A 19,108-nucleotide genomic window follows, 5' to 3' on the forward strand; every position below is an offset into this window, starting at 1 on the left:
CCAAAACTTTTTTTTCACTGTAATAGATTGAATAGCAGTTAGTTGTCTTCAAGCGGGTGTGTCAGGCCTACAGCGTGTACTCTGCCAACCTTTGCAAGTGCACATTGCCACTCATATCTGGTGTCACAATAGCGTGCATTTAAAACCCCAAAACTTTTTTCACTGTTTTAGATTGAATAGCAGTTAGTTGTCTGGAAGCGTCTGTGTGTCAGGCTCACAGTGGATACTGTGCCCACTTTCCCAGTGCCACCACTCATATCTGGTGTCACAATAGCTTGCATTTAAAAACAAAAACATTTTTTGCACTGTAATAGATTAATAAGCAGTTAGTTGTCTGCAAGCGTTTGTGTGTCAGGCCAACAGCGTGTACTCTGCCAACCTCTGCCAGTGCACATTGCCACTCATATCTGGTGTCACAATAGCGTGCATTTAAAAACAAAAAACTTCTTTCACTGTTATAGATTAAATAGCAGTTAGTTGTCTGCAAGCGTCTGTGTCAGGCCAACAGCGTGTACTTTGCCAGTGCACAGTGCCACTCATATCTGGTGGCACAATAGCGTGCATTTAAAAACAAAAAACTTTTTTCACTGTTATAGATTGAATAGCAGTTACTTGTCTTCAAGCGGGTGTGTCAGGCCTACAGCGTGTACTCTGCCAACTTCTGCAAGTGCACATTGCCACTAATATCTGGTGTCACAATAGCGTGCATTTAAAACCAAAAAACTTCTTTCACTGTTATAGATTGAATAGCAGTTACTTGTCTTCAAGCGGGTGTGTCAGGCCTACAGCGTGTACTCTGCCAACCTCTGCAAGTGCACATTGCCATTCATAGCTGGTGTCATAATAGCTTGTATTTAAAACCCAAAAACTTTTTTCACTGTTATAGATTGAATAGCAGTTAGTTGTCTTCAAGCGGGTGTGTCAGGCCTACAGCGTGTACTCTGCCAACCTCTGCAAGTGCACATTGCCACTAATATCTGGTGTCACAATAGCGTGCATTTAAAACCAAAAAACTTTTTTCACTGTTATAGATTGAATAGCAGTTAGTTGTCTTCAAGCGGGTGTGTCAGGCCTACAGCATGTACTCTGCCAACCTCTGCCAGTGCACATTGCCACTCATATCTGGTCTCACAGTAGCTTGCCTGCATAGTGCCACTAATCCCCCCCAAAAAATGACAGGCAGAGGCAGGCCACCCCGCAGGGGCCGTCGTGGTCGTGGTGGTGTGATTCCCCTTTGCCCTAGAATAATGCACAATTTTCAGAGGCCACGTACCCTGAACTTGAAAAGTTCTGAGGACATAGTTGACTGGCTAACACAGGACACCCAATCTTCTACAGCTTCCGCTCGGAACCTTGACGCACCATCCTCCTCCAGCTTAGCTTCGGGCACCTCTCAAGATACCACTCACCTGCCTGCCGCCACCACCAACACTAGCACCACAGCCGCTTCACTTGGTATGTCAGAGGAGTTATTTACACATCCGTTTGAAGAAATGAGTGATGCGCAACCATTATTGCCAGAGTATGTAGATAACAGGGATATGTCTCAGGCAGGCAGCATTACACACATGGACGTACGGTGTGATGATGATGATGATGTTGTACCCGCTTCTGCTTCCTTTGCTGAGTTGTCAGATACAAGTGATACGTACCTGGATGTCACGTGGGTGCCCGCTCAGCAAGAAGAAGAACAGGGCGAAAGTTCAGATGGGGAGACAGAGAGGAGGAGGAGGAGACGAGTTGGAAGCATGGGGAGGTCATCGCAAGGAGATAGTGGCACAGTCAGACAGCATGCATCGGCACCCGGGGTCAGCCACGACAGCACGCCAATCAACGCATGCTGTGTCCACCATCAGAATGCTGTCATTGCAGAGCTCAGCAGTGTGGTATATTTTTGTGTGTCTGCCTCTGACAACAGCGATGCCATTTGCAACCTGTGCCAAAAGAAAGTCGTGGGAAGTCCAACACCGACCTAGGTACAACTGCTTTGCGTAGGCACATGATCGCACATCACAAACGCCTATGGGATCAACACATGAGTACAAGCAGCACACAAACTCAAAGCCGCCATCCTCCTCCTGGTCCAGCATCTTCAGCCACGTCAACCACTGCTGTCCTCCTTGCCCCCTCTCAACCATCCGCCACTCCGTCTCTCGCCTTGAGCAGTTCCCGCTCATCTGCCCACAGTCAGGTGTCTGTCAAGGACATGTTTGAGCGTAAGAAGCCAATGTCAGAAAGTCACCCCCTTGCCCAGCGTCTGACAGCTGGCTTGTCTAAACTATTAGCCTGACAGCTTTTACAATACAAGCTGGTGGAGTCTGAGGCGTTCAAAAAATTTGTGGCTATTGGGATACCGCAGTGGAAGGTACCCGGACGAAATTTCTTTGCACAAAAGACAATCCCCAACCTGTACTCGATTGTGCAAAAGGAAGTAATGGCATGTCTGGCACACAGTGTTGGGGCAAGGGTCCATCTGACCACTGATACCTGGTCTGCAAAGCATGGTCAGGGCAGGTATATCACCTACACTGCGCATTGGGTAAACCTGCTGACGGCTGCCAAGCATGGAATGCGTGGCTCTGCAGAGGAGTTGGTGACACCGCCACGACTTGCAGGCAGGCCCGCTGCCACCTCCTCCTACTCCATCCTCTTCCATAACCTCCTCGGCTGAGTCCTCTTCTGCTGCTGCGTCTTGCTCCACATCAACGGCACCCCCCCAGCTCCCCAGGTACTATTCCACATCCCGGATACGGCAGTGTCACGCCGTCTTGGGTTTGACTTGCTTGAAAGCAGAGAGTCACACCGGACAAGCACTCCTGTCCGCCCTGAACGCACAGGTGGAAAAGTGGCTGACTCCACAGCAACTGGATATCGGCAAAGTGGTTTGTGACAACGGAACAAATTTTTTGGCGGCATTGAAGTTGGGCAAGTTGACACATGTGCCGTGCATGTGCATAAGTACACAGGCTTACAGGACGTCCTGAAGCAGGCCAGGAAGGTGTGTGGCCATTTCAGGCGTTCCTACATGGGCCATGGCGCACTTTGCAGATATCCAGCGGCGAAACAACATGCCAGTGAGGCGCTTGATTTGCGACAGCCCGACACGTTGGAATTCAACACTCCTAATGTTCGACCGCCTGCTCCAACAAGAAAAAGCCGTTAATTAATATTTGTATGACCGGGGTGCTAGGACAGCCTCTGGGGAGCTGGGATTTTTTTTGCTATGTTACTGGACGGTCATGCGCAATGCCTGTAGGCTCATGCGTCCCTTTGAGGAGGTGACATACCTAGTCAGTCGCACCGAAGGCACCATCAGCGACATCATACCATTTGTTTTCTTCCTGGAGCGTGCCCTGCGAAGAGTGCTGGATCAGGCCGTAGATGAGCGTGAAGAGGAAGAGGAAGAGTTGTGGTCACCATCACCACCAGAAACAGCCTTATCAGCATCGCTTGCTGGACCTGCGGCAACACTGGAAGAGGATTGTGAGGAAGAGGATTCAGAGGAGGAATGTGGCTTTGAGGTGGAGGAGGAAGACCAACCACAACAGGCATCCCAGGGTTCTCGTTGTCACCTATCTGGTACCCGTGGTGTTGTACGTGGCTGGGGGGGGAAGAACATACCTTCATTGAGATCACTGAGGAGGAGGAACGGGAAATGAGTAGCTCGGCATCCAACCTTGTGCAAATGGGGTCATTCATGCTGTCGTGCCTGTTGAGGGACCCTCGAATAAAAAGGCTGAAGGAGAACGACCTGTACTGGGTGTCCACGCTACTAGATCCCCGGTATAAGCAGAAAGTGGCTGAAATGTTACCAAATTACAACAAGTCGGAAAGGATGCAGCATTTGCAAAATAAATTAAAAAGTATGCTTTACACAGCTTATAAGGGTGATGTCACAGCACAACGGGAATCTAACAGGGGTCCTCCTCCTCCCACGACCACGCCGGCAAGGACAGGACGCTTTAAAGATGTGTTGTTGATGGAGGACATGCAGAGCTTTTTAAGTCCTACGCATCGCCACAGCCCTTCGGAATCCACCCTCAGAGAACGACTCGACCGACAGGTAGCATACTACCTCGCCTTAACTGCAGATATTGACACTCTGAGGAGCGATGAACCCCTTCACTACTGGGTGTACAGGCTTGACCTGTGTCCTGAGCTATCCCAATTTGCGATAGAACTTCTGGCCTGCCCCGCTTCAAGTGTCCTGTCAGAAAGGACCTAAAGTGCAGCAGGAGGTATTGTCACTGAGAAGAGAAGTTGCCTAGGTCAAAAAAGTCTAGATTACCTCACCTTTATTAAGATGAATGAGGGATGACAGTGGGCGATACATTCGACTAAAAAGGCCTGATAAGATGAGCTGCCTTGGGCTAAAAATTGTGACCCTATGTAGGAGGAACAGTCCCTATTCTGCTCTGTGTCAGTGTGTATCAGGGTCTCTGAGGACAGGTGTCAATCTATATCTGCCAAGTGACCCAATGTAGCGGGAACAGTCCCTATTCTGCTCTGTGCCAGTGTGTATCAGGGTCTCTGAGGACAGGTGTCAATCCATATCTGCCAAGTGACCCTATGTAGGGGGAACTGTCCCTATTCTGCTCTGTGTCAGTGTGTATCAGGGTCTCTGAGGACAGGTGTCAATCCATATCTGCCAAGTGACCCTATGTAGGGGGAACAGTCCCTATTCTGCTCTGTGTCAGTGTGTATCAGGGTCCCTGAGGACAGGTGTCAATCCATATCTGCCAAGTGACCCTATGTAGGAGGAACAGTCCCTATTCTGCTCTGTGTTAGTGTGTATCAGGGTCCCTGAGGACAGGTGTCAATCCATATCTGCCAAGTGACCCTATGTAGGGGGAACTGTCCCTATTCTGCTATGTGTCAGTGTGTATCAGGGATCATTAGGATAGGTGTCAATCCATATCTGCCAAGTGACCCTATGTAGGGAGAACAGCCCCTATTCTGCTCTGTGTCAGTGTGTATCAGGGTCTCTGAGGACAGGTGTCAATCCATATCTGCCAAGTGACCCTATGTAGGGGGGACAGCCCCTATTCTGCTCTGTGTCAGTGTGTATCAGGTTCTCTGAGGACAGGTGTCAATCCATATCTGCCAAGTGACCCTATGTAGGGGGAACAGTCCCTATTCTGCTCTGTGTCAGTGTGCATCAGGGTCTCTGAGGACAGGTGTCAATCCATATCTGCCAAGTGACCCTATGTAGGGGGGACAGTCCCTATTCTGCTCTGTGTCAGTGTGTATCAAGGTCTCTGAGGACAGGTGTCAATCCATATCTGCCAAGTGACCTTATGTAGGGGGAACAGTCCCTATTCTGCTCTGTGTCAGTGTGTATCAGGGTCTCTGAGGACAGGTGTCAATCCATATCTGCCAAGTGACCCTATGTAGGGGGAACAGTCCCTATTCTGCTCTGTGTCAGTGTGTATCAGGGCCCCTGAGGACAGGTGTCAATCCATATCTGCCAAGTGACCCTATGTAGGGGCAACAGTCCCTATTCTGCTCTGTGTCAGTGTGTATCAGGGTCCCTGGGGACAGGTGTCAATCCATATCTGCAAAGTGACCCTATGTAGAGGGAACAGTCCCTATTCTGCTCTGTGTCAGTGCGTATCAGGGTCCCTGAGGACAGGTGTCAATCCATATCTGCCAAGTGGCCCTATGTAGGGGGAACAGTCCCTATTCTGCTCTGTTTCAGTGTGTATCAGGGATCCTTAGGATAGGTGTCAATCCATATCTGCCAAGTGACCCTATGTAGGAGGAACAGTCCCTATTCTGCTCTGTGTCAGTGTGTATCAGGGATCATTAGGATAGGTGTCAATCCATATCTGCCAAGTGACCCTATGTAGGGAGAACAGTCCCTATTCTGCTCTGTGTCAGTGTGTATCAGGGTCTCTGAGGACAGGTGTCAATCCATATCTGCCAAGTGACCCTATGTAAGGGGGACAGCCCCTATTCTGCTCTGTGTCAGTGTGTATCAGGTTCTCTGAGGACAGGTGTCAATCCATATCTGCCAAGTGACCCTATGTAGGGGGAACAGTCCCTATTCTGCTCTGTGTCAGTGTGCATCAGGGTCCCTGAGGACAGGTGTCAATCCATATCTGCCAAGTGACCCTATGTAGGAGGGACAGTCCCTATTCTGCTCTGTGTCAGTGTGTATCAGGGTCCCTGAGGACAGGTGTCAATCCATATCTGCCAAGTGACCCTATGTAGGGGGGACAGTCCCTATTCTGCTCTGTGTCAGTGTGTATCAAGGTCTCTGAGGACAGGTGTCAATCCATATCTGCCAAGTGACCCTATGTAGGGGGAACAGTCCCTATTCTGCTCTGTGTCAGTGTGTATCAGGGTCTCTGAGGACAGGTGTCAATCCATATCTGCCAAGTGACCCCATGTAGGGGGAACAGTCCCTATTCTGCTCCGTGTCAGTGTGTATCAGGGTCTCTGAGGACAGGTGTCAATCCATATCTGCCAAGTGACCCTATGTAGGGTGAACAGTCCCTATTCTGCTCTGTGTCAGTGTGTATCAGGGTCTCTGAGGACAGGTGTCAATCCATATCTGCCAAGTGACCCTATGTAGGGGGAACAGTCCCTATTCTGCTCTGTGTCAGTGTGTATCAGGGTCCCTGGGGACAGGTGTCAATCCATATCTGCAAAGTGACCCTATGTAGAGGGAACAGTCCCTATTCTGCTCTGTGTCAGTGCGTATCAGGGTCCCTGAGGACAGGTGTCATTCCATATCTGCCAAGTGGCCCTATGTAGGGGGAACAGTCCCTATTCTGCTCTGTTTCAGTGTGTATCAGGGATCCTTAGGATAGGTGTCAATCCATATCTGCCAAGTGACCCTATGTAGGAGGAACAGTCCCTATTCTGCTCTGTGTCAGTGTGTATCAGGGATCATTAGGATAGGTGTCAATCCATATCTGCCAAGTGACCCTATGCAGGGGGAACAGTCCCTATTCTGCTCTGTTTCAGTGTGTATCAGGGATCCTTAGGATAGGTGTCAATCCATATCTGCCAAGTGACCCTATGTAGGGGGAACTGTCCCTATTCTGCTCCGTGTCAGTGTGTATCAGGGTCTCTGAGGACAGGTGTCAATCCATATCTGCCAAGTGACCCTATGTAGGGTGAACAGTCCCTATTCTGCTCTGTGTCAGTGTGTATCAGGGTCTCTGAGGACAGGTGTCAATCCATATCTGCCAAGTGACCCTATGTAGGGGGAACAGTCCCTATTCTGCTCTGTGTCAGTGTGTATCAGGGCCCCTGAGGACAGGTGTCAATCCATATCTTCCAAGTGACCCTATGTAGGGGGAACAGTCCCTATTCTGCTCTGTGTCAGTGTGTATCAGGGTCCCTGGGTACAGGTGTCAATCCATATCTGCAAAGTGACCCTATGTAGGGGGAACAATCCCTATTCTGCTCTGTGTCAGTGTGTATCAGGGTCCCTGAGGATAGGTGTCAATCCATATCTGCCAAGTGGCCCTATGTAGGGGGAACAGTCCCTATTCTGCTCTGTTTCAGTGTGTATCAGGGATCCTTAGGATAGGTGTCAATCCATATCTGCCAAGTGACCCTATGTAGGAGGAACAGTCCCTATTCTGCTCTGTGTCAGTGTGTATCAGGGATCATTAGGATAGGTGTCAATCCATATCTGCCAAGTGACCCTATGTAGGGGGAACTGTCCCTATTCTGCTCTGTGTCAGTGTGTATCAGGGATCATTAGAATAGGTGTCAATCCATATCTGCCAAGTGACCCTATGCAGGGGGAACAGTCCCTATTCTGCTCTGTGTCAGTGTGTATCAGAGTCTCTGAGGACAGGTGTAAATCCATATCTGCCAAGTGACCCTATGTAGGGGGAACAGTCCCTATTCTGCTCTGTGTCAGTGTGTATCAGGGTCCCTGAGGACAGGTGTCAATCCATATCTGCCAAGTGACCCTATGTAGGGGGAACAGTCCCTATTCTGCTCTGTGTCAGTGTGTATCAGGGATCCTTAGGATAGGTGTCAATCCATATCTGCCAAGTGACCCTATGTAGGAGGAACAGTCCCTATTCTGCTCTGTGTCAGTGTGTATCAGGGATCATTAGGATAGGTGTCAATCCATATCTGCCAAGTGACCCTATGTAGGGGGAACTGTCCCTATTCTGCTTTGTGTCAGTGTGTATCAGGGATCATTAGGATAGGTGTCAATCCATATCTGCCAAGTGACCCTATGTAGGGGGAACAGTCCCTATTCTGCTCTGTGTCAGTGTGTATCAGGGTCCCTGAGGATAGGTGTCAATCCATATCTGCAAGTGACCCTATGTAGGGGGAACTGTCCCTATTCTGCTCTGTGTCAGTGTGTATCAGGGATCATTAGGATAGGTGTCAATCCATATCTGCCAAGTGACCCTATGTAGGGGGAACAGTCCCTATTCTGCTCTGTGTCAGTGTGTATCAGGGTCTCTGAGGACAGGTGTCAATCCATATCTGCCAAGTGACCCTATGTAGGGGGAACAGTCCCTATTCTGCTCTGTGTCAGTGTGTATCAGGGTCCCTGAGGACAGGTGTCAATCCATATCTGCCAACTGACCCTATGTAGGGGGAACAGTCCCTATTCTGCTCTGTGTCAGTGTGTATCAGGGCCCCTGAGGACAGGTGTCAATCCATATCTGCCAAGTGACCCTATGTAGGGGGAACAGTCCCTATTCTGCTCTGTGTCAGTGTGTATCAGGGATCATTAGGATAGGTGTCAATCCATATCTGCCAAGTGACCCTATGTAGGGGGAACTGTCCCTATTCTGCTCTGTGTCAGTGTGTATCAGGGATCATTAGGATAGGTGTCAATCCATATCTGCCAAGTGACCCTATGTAGGGTGAACAGTCCCTATTCTGCTCTGTGTCAGTGTGTATCAGGGTCTCTGAGGACAGGTGTCAATCCATATCTGCCAAGTGACCCTATGTAGGGGGAACAGTCCCTATTCTGCTCTGTGTCAGTGTGTATCAGGGACCCTGAGAACAGGTGTCAATACATATCTGCCAAGTGACCCTATGTAGGGGGAACAGTCCCTATTCTGCTCTGTTTCAGTGTGTATCAGGGATCCTTAGGATAGGTGTCAATCCATATCTGCCAAGTGACCCTATGTAGGAGGAACAGTCCCTATTCTGCTCTGTGTCAATGTGTATCAGGGATCATTAGGATAGGTGTCAATCCATATCTGCCAAGTGACCCTATGCAGGGGGAACAGTCCCTATTCTGCTCTGTTTCAGTGTGTATCAGGGATCCTTAGGATAGGTGTCAATCCATATCTGCCAAGTGACCCTATGTAGGGGGAACTGTCCCTATTCTGCTCCGTGTCAGTGTGTATCAGGGTCTCTGAGGACAGGTGTCAATCCATATCTGCCAAGTGACCCTATGTAGGGTGAACAGTCCCTATTCTGCTCTGTGTCAGTGTGTATCAGGGTCTCTGAGGACAGGTGTCAATCCATATCTGCCAAGTGACCCTATGTAGGGGGAACAGTCCCTATTCTGCTCTGTGTCAGTGTGTATCAGGGCCCCTGAGGACAGGTGTCAATCCATATCTTCCAAGTGACCCTATGTAGGGGGAACTGTCCCTATTCTGCTCTGTGTCAGTGTGTATCAGGGATCATTAGGATAGGTGTCATTCCATATCTGCCAAGTGACCCTATGTAGGGGGAACAGTCCCTATTCTGCTCTGTGTCAGTGTGTATCAGGGTCTCTGAGGACAGGTGTCAATCCATATCTGCCAAGTGACCCTATGTAGGAGGAACAGTCCCTATTCTGCTCTGTGTCAGTGTGTATCAGGGTCCCTGAGGACAGGTGTCAATCCATATCTGCCAAGTGACCCTATGTAGGGGGAACAGTCCCTATTCTGCTCTGTGTCAGTGTGTATCAGGGTCCCTGAGGACAGGTGTCAATCCATATCTGCCAAGTGACCCTATGTAGGGGGAACAGTCCCTATTCTGCTCTGTGTCAGTGTGTATCAGGGTCCCTGAGGACAGGTGTCAATACATATCTGCCAAGTGACCCTATGTAGGGGGAACAGTCCCTATTCTGCTCTGTTTCAGTGTGTATCAGGGATCCTTAGGATAGGTGTCAATCCATATCTGCCAAGTGACCCTATGTAGGAGGAACAGTCCCTATTCTGCTCTGTGTCAGTGTGTATCAGGGATCATTAGGATAGGTGTCAATCCATATCTGCCAAGTGACCCTATGTAGGGGGAACTGTCCCTATTCTGCTCTGTGTCAGTGTGTATCAGGGATCATTAGGATAGGTGTCATTCCATATCTGCCAAGTGACCCTATGTAGGGGGAACAGTCCCTATTCTGCTCTGTGTCAGTGTGTATCAGGGTCTCTGAGGACAGGTGTCAATCCATATCTGCCAAGTGACCCTATGTCGGGGGAACTGTCCCTATTCTGCTCTGTGTCAGTGTGTATCAGGGTCCCTGAGGACAGGTGTCAATCCATATCTGCCAAGTGACCCTATGTAGGGGGAACAGTCCCTATTCTGCTCTGTGTCAGTGTGTATCAGGGTCCCTGAGGACAGGTGTCAATCAATATCTGCCAAGTGACCCTATGTAGGGGGAACAGTCCCTATTCTGCTCTGTGTCAGTGTGTATCAGGGTCTCTGAGGACAGGTGTCAATCCATATGTCAAGGTGTCAATATGTAATATGTCAGGTGTCAATTCATATCCATTGTGATTTAGGAATGTTAGGTGATTTATGCCCTTTATGGATTAAAACCAGACTCTGCATAAACTGTGTAATTTTCCATGGGAGTTTTGCCATGGATCCCCCTCCAGCATGCCACAGTCCAGGTGTTAGTCCCCTTGAAACAACTTTTCCATCACTATTGTGGCCAGAAAGAGTCCCTGTGGGTTTTAAAATTCGCCTGCCCATTGAAGTCTATGGCGGTTTGCCCGGTTCGCCGGTTCGCGAACGTTTGCGGAAGTTTTATGTTCGCGACATCACTAATGGTGAGATGGGTTACAGTTAGATTGTACAGATACAGTGTGAGATGGGTTACAGTTAGAATGCACAGATACAGGTTGATATGGGTTACCGTTAGATTGCACAGATACAGGGTGAGATGGGTTACAGTTAGAATGCACAGGTACTGGGTAAGATGGATTACAGTGAGAGTCGGTACCTTAGGACAATCTTCCCCGGCATAGCCAGCACGAACAGAGAATGAACCAATATCAAAAACAAGAGCCCCGACCTCATCTGGGAAGGCATTCAGGCAGAGATAGCATTAATTAAAGGAAAGATAATGAGTGTAAAATTAACAAGAGTGGTATGGGGTATTACGAGCACTGAATCAGGCATTATGGGGTATTACATGCAGTGAGTCAGGCAGTATGGGGTATTACGTGCAGTGAGTCTGGCAGTATGGGGTATTACGAGCAGTGAGTCAGGCAGTATGGGGTATTACGTGCAGTGAGTCAGGCAGTATGGGGTATTACGAGCAGTGAGTCAGGCAGTATGGGGTATTACGAGCAGTGAGTCAGGCAGTATGGGGTATTACGAGCAGTGAGTCAGGCAGTATGGGGTATTACGTGCAGTGAGTCAGGCAGTATGGGGTATTACGTGCATGAGTCCGGCAGTATGGGGTATTACGTGCAGTGAGTCAGGCAGTATAGGGTATTACCAGCAGTGAGTCAGCCAGTATGGGGTACTACGTGCACTGAGTCAGGCAGTATGGGGTATTACGTGCAGTGAGTAAGGCAGTATGGGGTATTACGTGCAGTGAGTCAGGCAGTATGGGGTATTACGTGCAGTGAGTCCGGCAGTTTGGGATATTACGAGCAGTGAGTCAGGCAGTATGGGGTATAACGAGCAGTGAGTCAGGCAGTATGGGGTATTACGAGCAGTGAGTCAGGCAGTATGGGGTACTACGTGCAGTGAGTCAGGCAGTATGGGGTATTACGTGCAGTGAGTGAGACAGTATGGGGTATTACGAGCAGTGAGTGAGACAGTATGGGGTATTACATGCAGTGAGTGAGACAGTATGAGGTATTACGTGCAATGAGTGAGACAGTATGGGGTGTTACGTGTAGTGAGTGAGACAGTATGGGGTATTACGTGCAGTGAGTCAGGCAGTATGGGGTACTACATGCAGTGAGTCAGGCAGTATGGGGTATTACGTGCAGTGAGTCAGGCAGTATGGGGTATTACATGCAGTGAGTGAGACAGTATGAGGTATTACGAGCAGTGAGTGAGACAGTATAGGGTATTACGAGCAGTGAGTGAGACAGTATGAGGTATTACGTGCAGTGAGTCCAGCAGTTTGGGGTATTACGTGCAGTGAGTCAGGCAGTATGGGGTATTACGAGCAGTGAGTCAGGCAATATGGGGTATTACGTGCAGTGAGTCAGGCAGTATGGGATACTACGTGCAGTGAGTCAGGCAGAATGGGGTATTACGTGCAGTGAGTCAGGCAGTATGGGGTATTACATGCAGTGAGTGAGACAGTATGAGGTATTACGTGCAGTGAGTGAGACAGTATGGGGTATTACGTGCAGTGAGTGAGACAGTATGGGGTGTTACGTGCAGTGAGTGAGACAGTATGGGGTATTACATGCAGTGAGTCGGGCAGTATGGGGTACTACGTGCAGTGAGTCAGGCAGTATGGGGTATTACGTGCAGTGAGTCAGGCAGTATGGGGTATTACATGCAGTGAGTGAGACAGTATAGGGTATTACGAGCAGTGAGTGAGACAGTATGAGGTATTACGTGCAGTGAGTAAGACAGTATGGGGTACTACGTGCAGTGAGTCAGGCAGTATGGGGTATTACGTGCAGTGAGTGAGACAGTATGGGGTATTACGTGCAGTGAGTGAGACAGTATGGGGTATTACGTGCAGTGAGTGAGACAGTATGAGGTATTACCTGCAGTGAGTCAGGCAGTGTGGGGTATTACGTGCAGTGATACAGACAGTATGGGGTGTAACGTGCAGTGATTCAGGCAGTGTGGGGTATTACGTGCAGTGAGTGAGACAGTATGGGGTATAACGAGCAGTGAGTGAGACAGTATGGGGTATTACGAGCAGTGAGTGAGACACTATGAGGTATTACGTGCAGTGAGTGAGACAGTATGGGGTATTACGAGCAGTGAGTCAGGCAGTATGGGGTATTACGTGCAGTGAGTCAGACAGTGTGGGGTACTACGTGTAGTGAGTCCGGCATTATGGGGTACTACATGCAGTGAGTCAGGCAGTATGAGGTATTACGTGCAGTGAGTCAGGCAGTATGGGGTACTATATGCAGCGGGTCAGGCAGTATGGGGTATTATGTGCGGTTACTCAGGCAGTATGGGGTATTACGTGCAGTGAGTCTGGCATTATGGGGTATTACGTGCAGTGAGTCCGGCATTATGAGGTATTACGTGCAGTAAGTCAGGCAGTGTGGGGTATTACATGCAGTGAGTCAGGCAGTATGGGGTGTTACGTGCAGTGAGTCAGGCAGTGTGGGGTATTACATGCAGTGAGTCAGGCAGTATGGGGTATTACATGCAGTGAGTGAGACAGCATAGGGTATTACGAGCAGTGAGTGAGACAGTATGAGGTATTACGTGCAGTGAGTAAGACAGTATGGGGTACTACGTGCAGTGAGTCAGGCAGTATGGGGTATTACGTGCAGTGAGTGAGACAGTATGGGGTATTACGTGCAGTGAGTGAGACAGTATGGGGTATTACGTGCAGTGAGTGAGACAGTATGAGGTATTACCTGCAGTGAGTCAGGCAGTGTGGGGTATTACGTGCAGTGATACAGACAGTATGGGGTGTAACGTGCAGTGATTCAGGCAGTGTGGGGTATTACGTGCAGTGAGTGAGACAGTATGGGGTATAACGAGCAGTGAGTGAGACAGTATGGGGTATTACGAGCAGTGAGTGAGACACTATGAGGTATTACGTGCAGTGAGTGAGACAGTATGGGGTATTACGAGCAGTGAGTCAGGCAGTATGGGGTATTACGTGCAGTGAGTCAGACAGTGTGGGGTACTACGTGTAGTGAGTCCGGCATTATGGGGTACTACATGCAGTGAGTCAGGCAGTATGAGGTATTACGTGCAATGAGTCAGGCAGTATGGGGTACTATATGCAGCGGGTCAGGCAGTATGGGGTATTATGTGCGGTTACTCAGGCAGTATGGGGTATTACGTGCAGTGAGTCTGGCATTATGGGGTATTACGTGCAGTGAGTCCGGCATTATGAGGTATTACGTGCAGTAAGTCAGGCAGTGTGGGGTATTACATGCAGTGAGTCAGGCAGTATGGGGTGTTACGTGCAGTGAGTCAGGCAGTGTGGGGTATTACATGCAGTGAGTCAGGCAGTATGAGGTGTTACGTGCAGTGAGTCAGGCAGTGTGGGGTATTACATGCAGTGAGTCAGGCAGTATGGGGTGTTACATGCAGTGAGTCAGACAGTATTACGAGCAGTGAGACAGTATGAGGTATTACGTGCAGTGAGTCTGGCATTATGGGGTATTACGTGCAGTGATTTAGGCAGTATGGGTTACTACGTGCAGTAAGTCAGGCAGTATGGGGTATTACGTGCAGTGAGTCAGGCAGTATGGGGCATTACGTGCAGTGAGTCAGGCAGTATGGGGTATTACGAGCAGTGAGACAGTATGGGGTATTACGTGCAGTGAGTCAGGCAGTATGGGGTATTACGTGCAGTGAGTCAGGCAGTATGGGGTATTACGTGCAGTGAGTCAGGCAGTATGGGGTACTACGTGCATGAGTCAGGCAGTATGGGATATTACGTGCATGAGTCAGGCATTATGGGATATTACGTGCAGTGAGTGAGACAGTATGAGGTATTACGTGCAGTGAGTGAGACAGTATGAGGTATTACGTGCAGTGAGTCAGGCAGTATGGGGTAGTACGTGCAGTGAGTCAGGCAGTATAGGGTATTACATGCAGTGAGTCAGGCAGTATGGGGTGTTACGTGCAGTGAGTCAGGCAGTGTGGGGTATTACATGCAGTGAGTCAGGCAGTATGAGGTGTTACGTGCAGTGAGTCAGGCAGTGTGGGGTATTACATGCAGTGAGTCAGGCAGTATGGGGTGTTACATGCAGTGAGTCAGACAGTATTACGAGCAGTGAGACAGTATGAGGTATTACGTGCAGTGAGTCTGGCATTATGGGGTATTACGTGCAGTGATTTAGGCAGTATGGGTTACTACGTGCAGTAAGTCAGGCAGTATGGGGTATTACGTGCAGTGAGTCAGGCAGTATGGGGCATTACGTGCAGTGAGTCAGGCAGTATGGGGTATTACGAGCAGTGAGACAGTATGAGGTATTACGTGCAGTGAGTCAGGCAGTATGGGGTATTACGTGCAGTGAGTCAGGCAGTATGGGGTATTACGTGCAGTGAGTCAGGCAGTATGGGGTACTACGTGCATGAGTCAGGCAGTATGGGATATTACGTGCATGAGTCAGGCATTATGGGATATTACGTGCAGTGAGTGAGACAGTATGAGGTATTACGTGCAGTGAGTGAGACAGTATGAGGTATTACGTGCAGTGAGTCAGGCAGTATGGGGTAGTACGTGCAGTGAGTCAGGCAGTATAGGGTATTACATGCAGTGAGTCAGGCAGTATGGGGTACTATATGCAGCGGGTCAGGCAGTATGGGGTATTATGTGCGGTTACTCAGGCAGTATGGGGTATTACATGCAGTGAGTCAGGCAGTATGGGGTATTACGTGCAGTGAGTCAGGCAGTATGGGGTCTTACGAGCACTGAGTCAGGCAGTAGGGGGTATTACGTGCAGTGAGCCAGACAGTATGGGGTATTATGAGCACTGAGTCAGGCAGTATGGGGTACTACATGCAGTAAGTCAGGCAGTATAGGGTATTACAAGCACTGAGTCAGGCAGTATGGGGGATTATGTTCAGTGAGTCAGGCAGTATGGGGGATTATGTTCAGTGAGTCAGGCAGTATGGGATATTACGTGCAGTGAATCAGGCACAGATGCAGTGGGTATGAGGCTGGCACAGATGCAGTGGGTATGAAGTTGGCACAGATGCAGTGGGTATAAGCAGACCCCCAGCATGCAGTGGGTATGAAGTTGGCACAGATGCAGTGGGTATAAGCAGTCTCCCAGCATGCAGTGGTTATGAGGTTGGCAGAGTTGCAGTGGGTATGAGGCTGACAGAGATGCAGTGGGTATGAAGTTGGCAGAGATGCAGTGGGTATGAGGCTGGCACAGGTGCAGTGGGTATGAGGCTGGCAGAGATGCAGTGGGTATGAGGCTGGCACAGATGCAGTGGGTATGAGGTTGGCAGAGATGCAGTGGGTATGAGGCTGGCAGAGATGCAGTGGGTATGAGGCTGGCACAGATGCAGTGGGTATGAGGTTGGCAGAGTTGCAGTGGGTATGAGGCTGGCACAGATGCAGTGGGTATGAGGTTGGCAGTGATGCAGTGGGTATGAGGCTGGCACAGATGCAGTGGGTATGAGGTTGGCAGAGATGCAGTGGGTATGAGGTTGGCACAGATGCAGTAGGTATGAGGTTGGCAGATATGCAGTGGGTATGAGGCTGGCAGAGATGCAGTAGGTATGAGGTTGGCAGAGATGCAGTGGGTATGAGGCTGGTACAGATGCAGTGGGTATGAGGTTGGCAGAGTTGCAGTGGGTATGAGGATGGCAGAGATGCAGTGGGTATGAGGCTGGCACAGATGCAGTGGGTATGAGGTTGTCAGAGATGCAGTGGGTATGAGGCTGGCACAGATGCAGTGGGTATGAGGTTGGCAGAGTTGCAGTGGGTATGAGGCTGGCACAAATGCAGTGGGTATGAGGTTGGCAGAGATGCAGTGGGTATAAGCAGACTCCCAGCATGCAGTGGGTATAAGGTTGGCAGAGTTGCAGTGGGTATGAGGCTGGCACAGATGGAGTGGGTATGAGGTTGGCAGAGATGCAGTGGGTATGAGGTTGGCAGAGTTGCAGTGGGTATGAGGCTGGCACAGATGCAGTGGGTATGAGGCTGGCACAGATGCAGTGGGTATGAGGCTGGCAGAGATGCAGTGGGTATGAGGCTGGCACAGATGCAGTGGGTATGAGGCTGGCAGAGATGCAGTGGGTATGAGGTTGGCAGAGATGCGGTGGGTATGAGGTTGGCAGAGATGCAGTGGGTATGAGGCTGGCAGAGATGCAGTGTTTATGAGGTTGGCAGAGATGCAGTGGGTATGAGGCTGGCAGAGATGCCGTGGGTATGAGGTTGGCAGAGATGCAGTGGGTATGAGTCTGGCAGAGATGCAGTGGGTATGAGGTTGGCAGAGAGGCAGTGGAAATGAGGCTGGCAGAGATGCAGTGGGTATGAGGCTGGCACAGATGCAGTGGGTATGAGGCTGGCAGAGAGGCAGTGGGTATGAGGCTGGCAGAGATGCAGTGGGTATGAGGCTGGCACAGATGCAGTGGGTATGAGGCTGGCAGAGAGGCAGTGGGTATGAGGCTGGCAGAGATGCAGTGGGTGTGAGGTTGGCAGAGATGCAGTGGGTTTGAGGCTGGCACAGATGCAGTGGGTATGAGGTTGGCAGAGTTGCAGTGGGTATGAGGCTGGCACAGATGCAGTGGGTATGAGGCTGGCACAGATGCAGTGGGTATGAGGTTGGCAACGTTGCAGTGGGTATGAGGCTGGCACAAATGCAGTGGGTATGAGGCTGGCACAGATGCAGTAGGTATGAGGCTGGCACAGATGCAGTGGGTATGAGGCTGGCAGAGTTGCAGTGGGTATGAGGCTGGCACAAATGCAGTGGGTATGAGGCTGGCACAGATGCAGTAGGTATGAAGTTGGCAGAGATGCAGTGGGTATGAGGCTGGCAGAGATGCAGTGGGTATGAGGTTGGCAGAGAGGCAGTGGGAATGAGGCTGGCACAGATGCAGTGGGTATGAGGCTGGCAGAGATGCAGTGGGTATGAGGCTGGCACAGATGCAGTGGGTATGAGGCTGGCACAGATGCAGTGGGTATGAGGCTGGCAGAGATGCAGTGGGTATGAGGCTGGCACAGATGCAATCGGTATGAGGCTGGCAGAGATGCAGTGGGTATGAGGCTGGCACAGATGCAGTGGGTATGAGGTTGGCAGAGTTGCAGTGGGTATGAGGCTGGCACAGATGCAGTGGGTATGAGGTTGGCAGTGATGCAGTGGGTATGAGGCTGGCACAGATGCAGTGGGTATGAGGTTGGCAGAGATGCAGTGGGTATGAGGTTGGCACAGATGCAGTAGGTATGAGGTTGGCAGATATGCAGTGGGTATGAGGCTGGCAGAGATGCAGTAGGTATGAGGTTGGCAGAGATGCAGTGGGTATGAGGCTGGTACAGATGCAGTGGGTATGAGGTTGGCAGAGTTGCAGTGGGTATGAGGATGGCAGAGATGCAGTGGGTATGAGGCTGGCACAGATGCAGTGGGTATGAGGTTGTCAGAGATGCAGTGGGTATGAGGCTGGCACAGATGCAGTGGGTATGAGGTTGGCAGAGTTGCAGTGGGTATGAGGCTGGCACAAATGCAGTGGGTATGAGGTTGGCAGAGATGCAGTGGGTATAAGCAGACTCCCAGCATGCAGTGGGTATAAGGTTGGCAGAGTTGCAGTGGGTATGAGGCTGGCACAGATGGAGTGGGTATGAGGTTGGCAGAGATGCAGTGGGTATGAGGTTGGCAGAGTTGCAGTGGGTATGAGGCTGGCACAGATGCAGTGGGTATGAGGCTGGCACAGATGCAGTGGGTATGAGGCTGGCAGAGATGCAGTGGGTATGAGGCTGGCACAGATGCAGTGGGTATGAGGCTGGCAGAGATGCAGTGGGTATGAGGTTGGCAGAGATGCGGTGGGTATGAGGTTGGCAGAGATGCAGTGGGTATGAGGCTGGCAGAGATGCAGTGTTTATGAGGTTGGCAGAGATGCAGTGGGTATGAGGCTGGCAGAGATGCCGTGGGTATGAGGTTGGCAGAGATGCAGTGGGTATGAGTCTGGCAGAGATGCAGTGGGTATGAGGTTGGCAGAGATGCAGTGGGTATGAGGTTGGCAGAGAGGCAGTGGAAATGAGGCTGGCAGAGATGCAGTGGGTATGAGGCTGGCACAGATGCAGTGGGTATGAGGCTGGCAGAGAGGC

At 50.3% G+C, this 19,108-nt stretch overlaps 1 protein-coding gene across 3 annotated transcripts in view; it reads right to left on the bottom strand.

Annotated features, from left to right (window-relative positions):
• The window catches only part of ACTL6B (actin like 6B), a 110,675-nt gene that overhangs the window by 89,952 nt on the left and 1,615 nt on the right, over positions 1-19,108 (bottom strand). For 2 of the 3 annotated variants that reach the window (XM_063449798.1, XM_063449800.1), the window contains exon 2: positions 11,150-11,226. The exons of the other annotated variant lie outside the window; for it this stretch is intronic. In XM_063449798.1, the coding sequence (XP_063305868.1) occupies positions 11,150-11,226 (77 nt within the window). The remainder of the gene's footprint in view (positions 1-11,149; positions 11,227-19,108) is intronic. 3 annotated transcript variants of the gene reach the window in all.

Source organism: Pelobates fuscus, chromosome 3 (assembly GCF_036172605.1).
Source record: "Pelobates fuscus isolate aPelFus1 chromosome 3, aPelFus1.pri, whole genome shotgun sequence".
NCBI classification, from domain to species: Eukaryota; Metazoa; Chordata; class Amphibia; order Anura; family Pelobatidae; genus Pelobates; species Pelobates fuscus.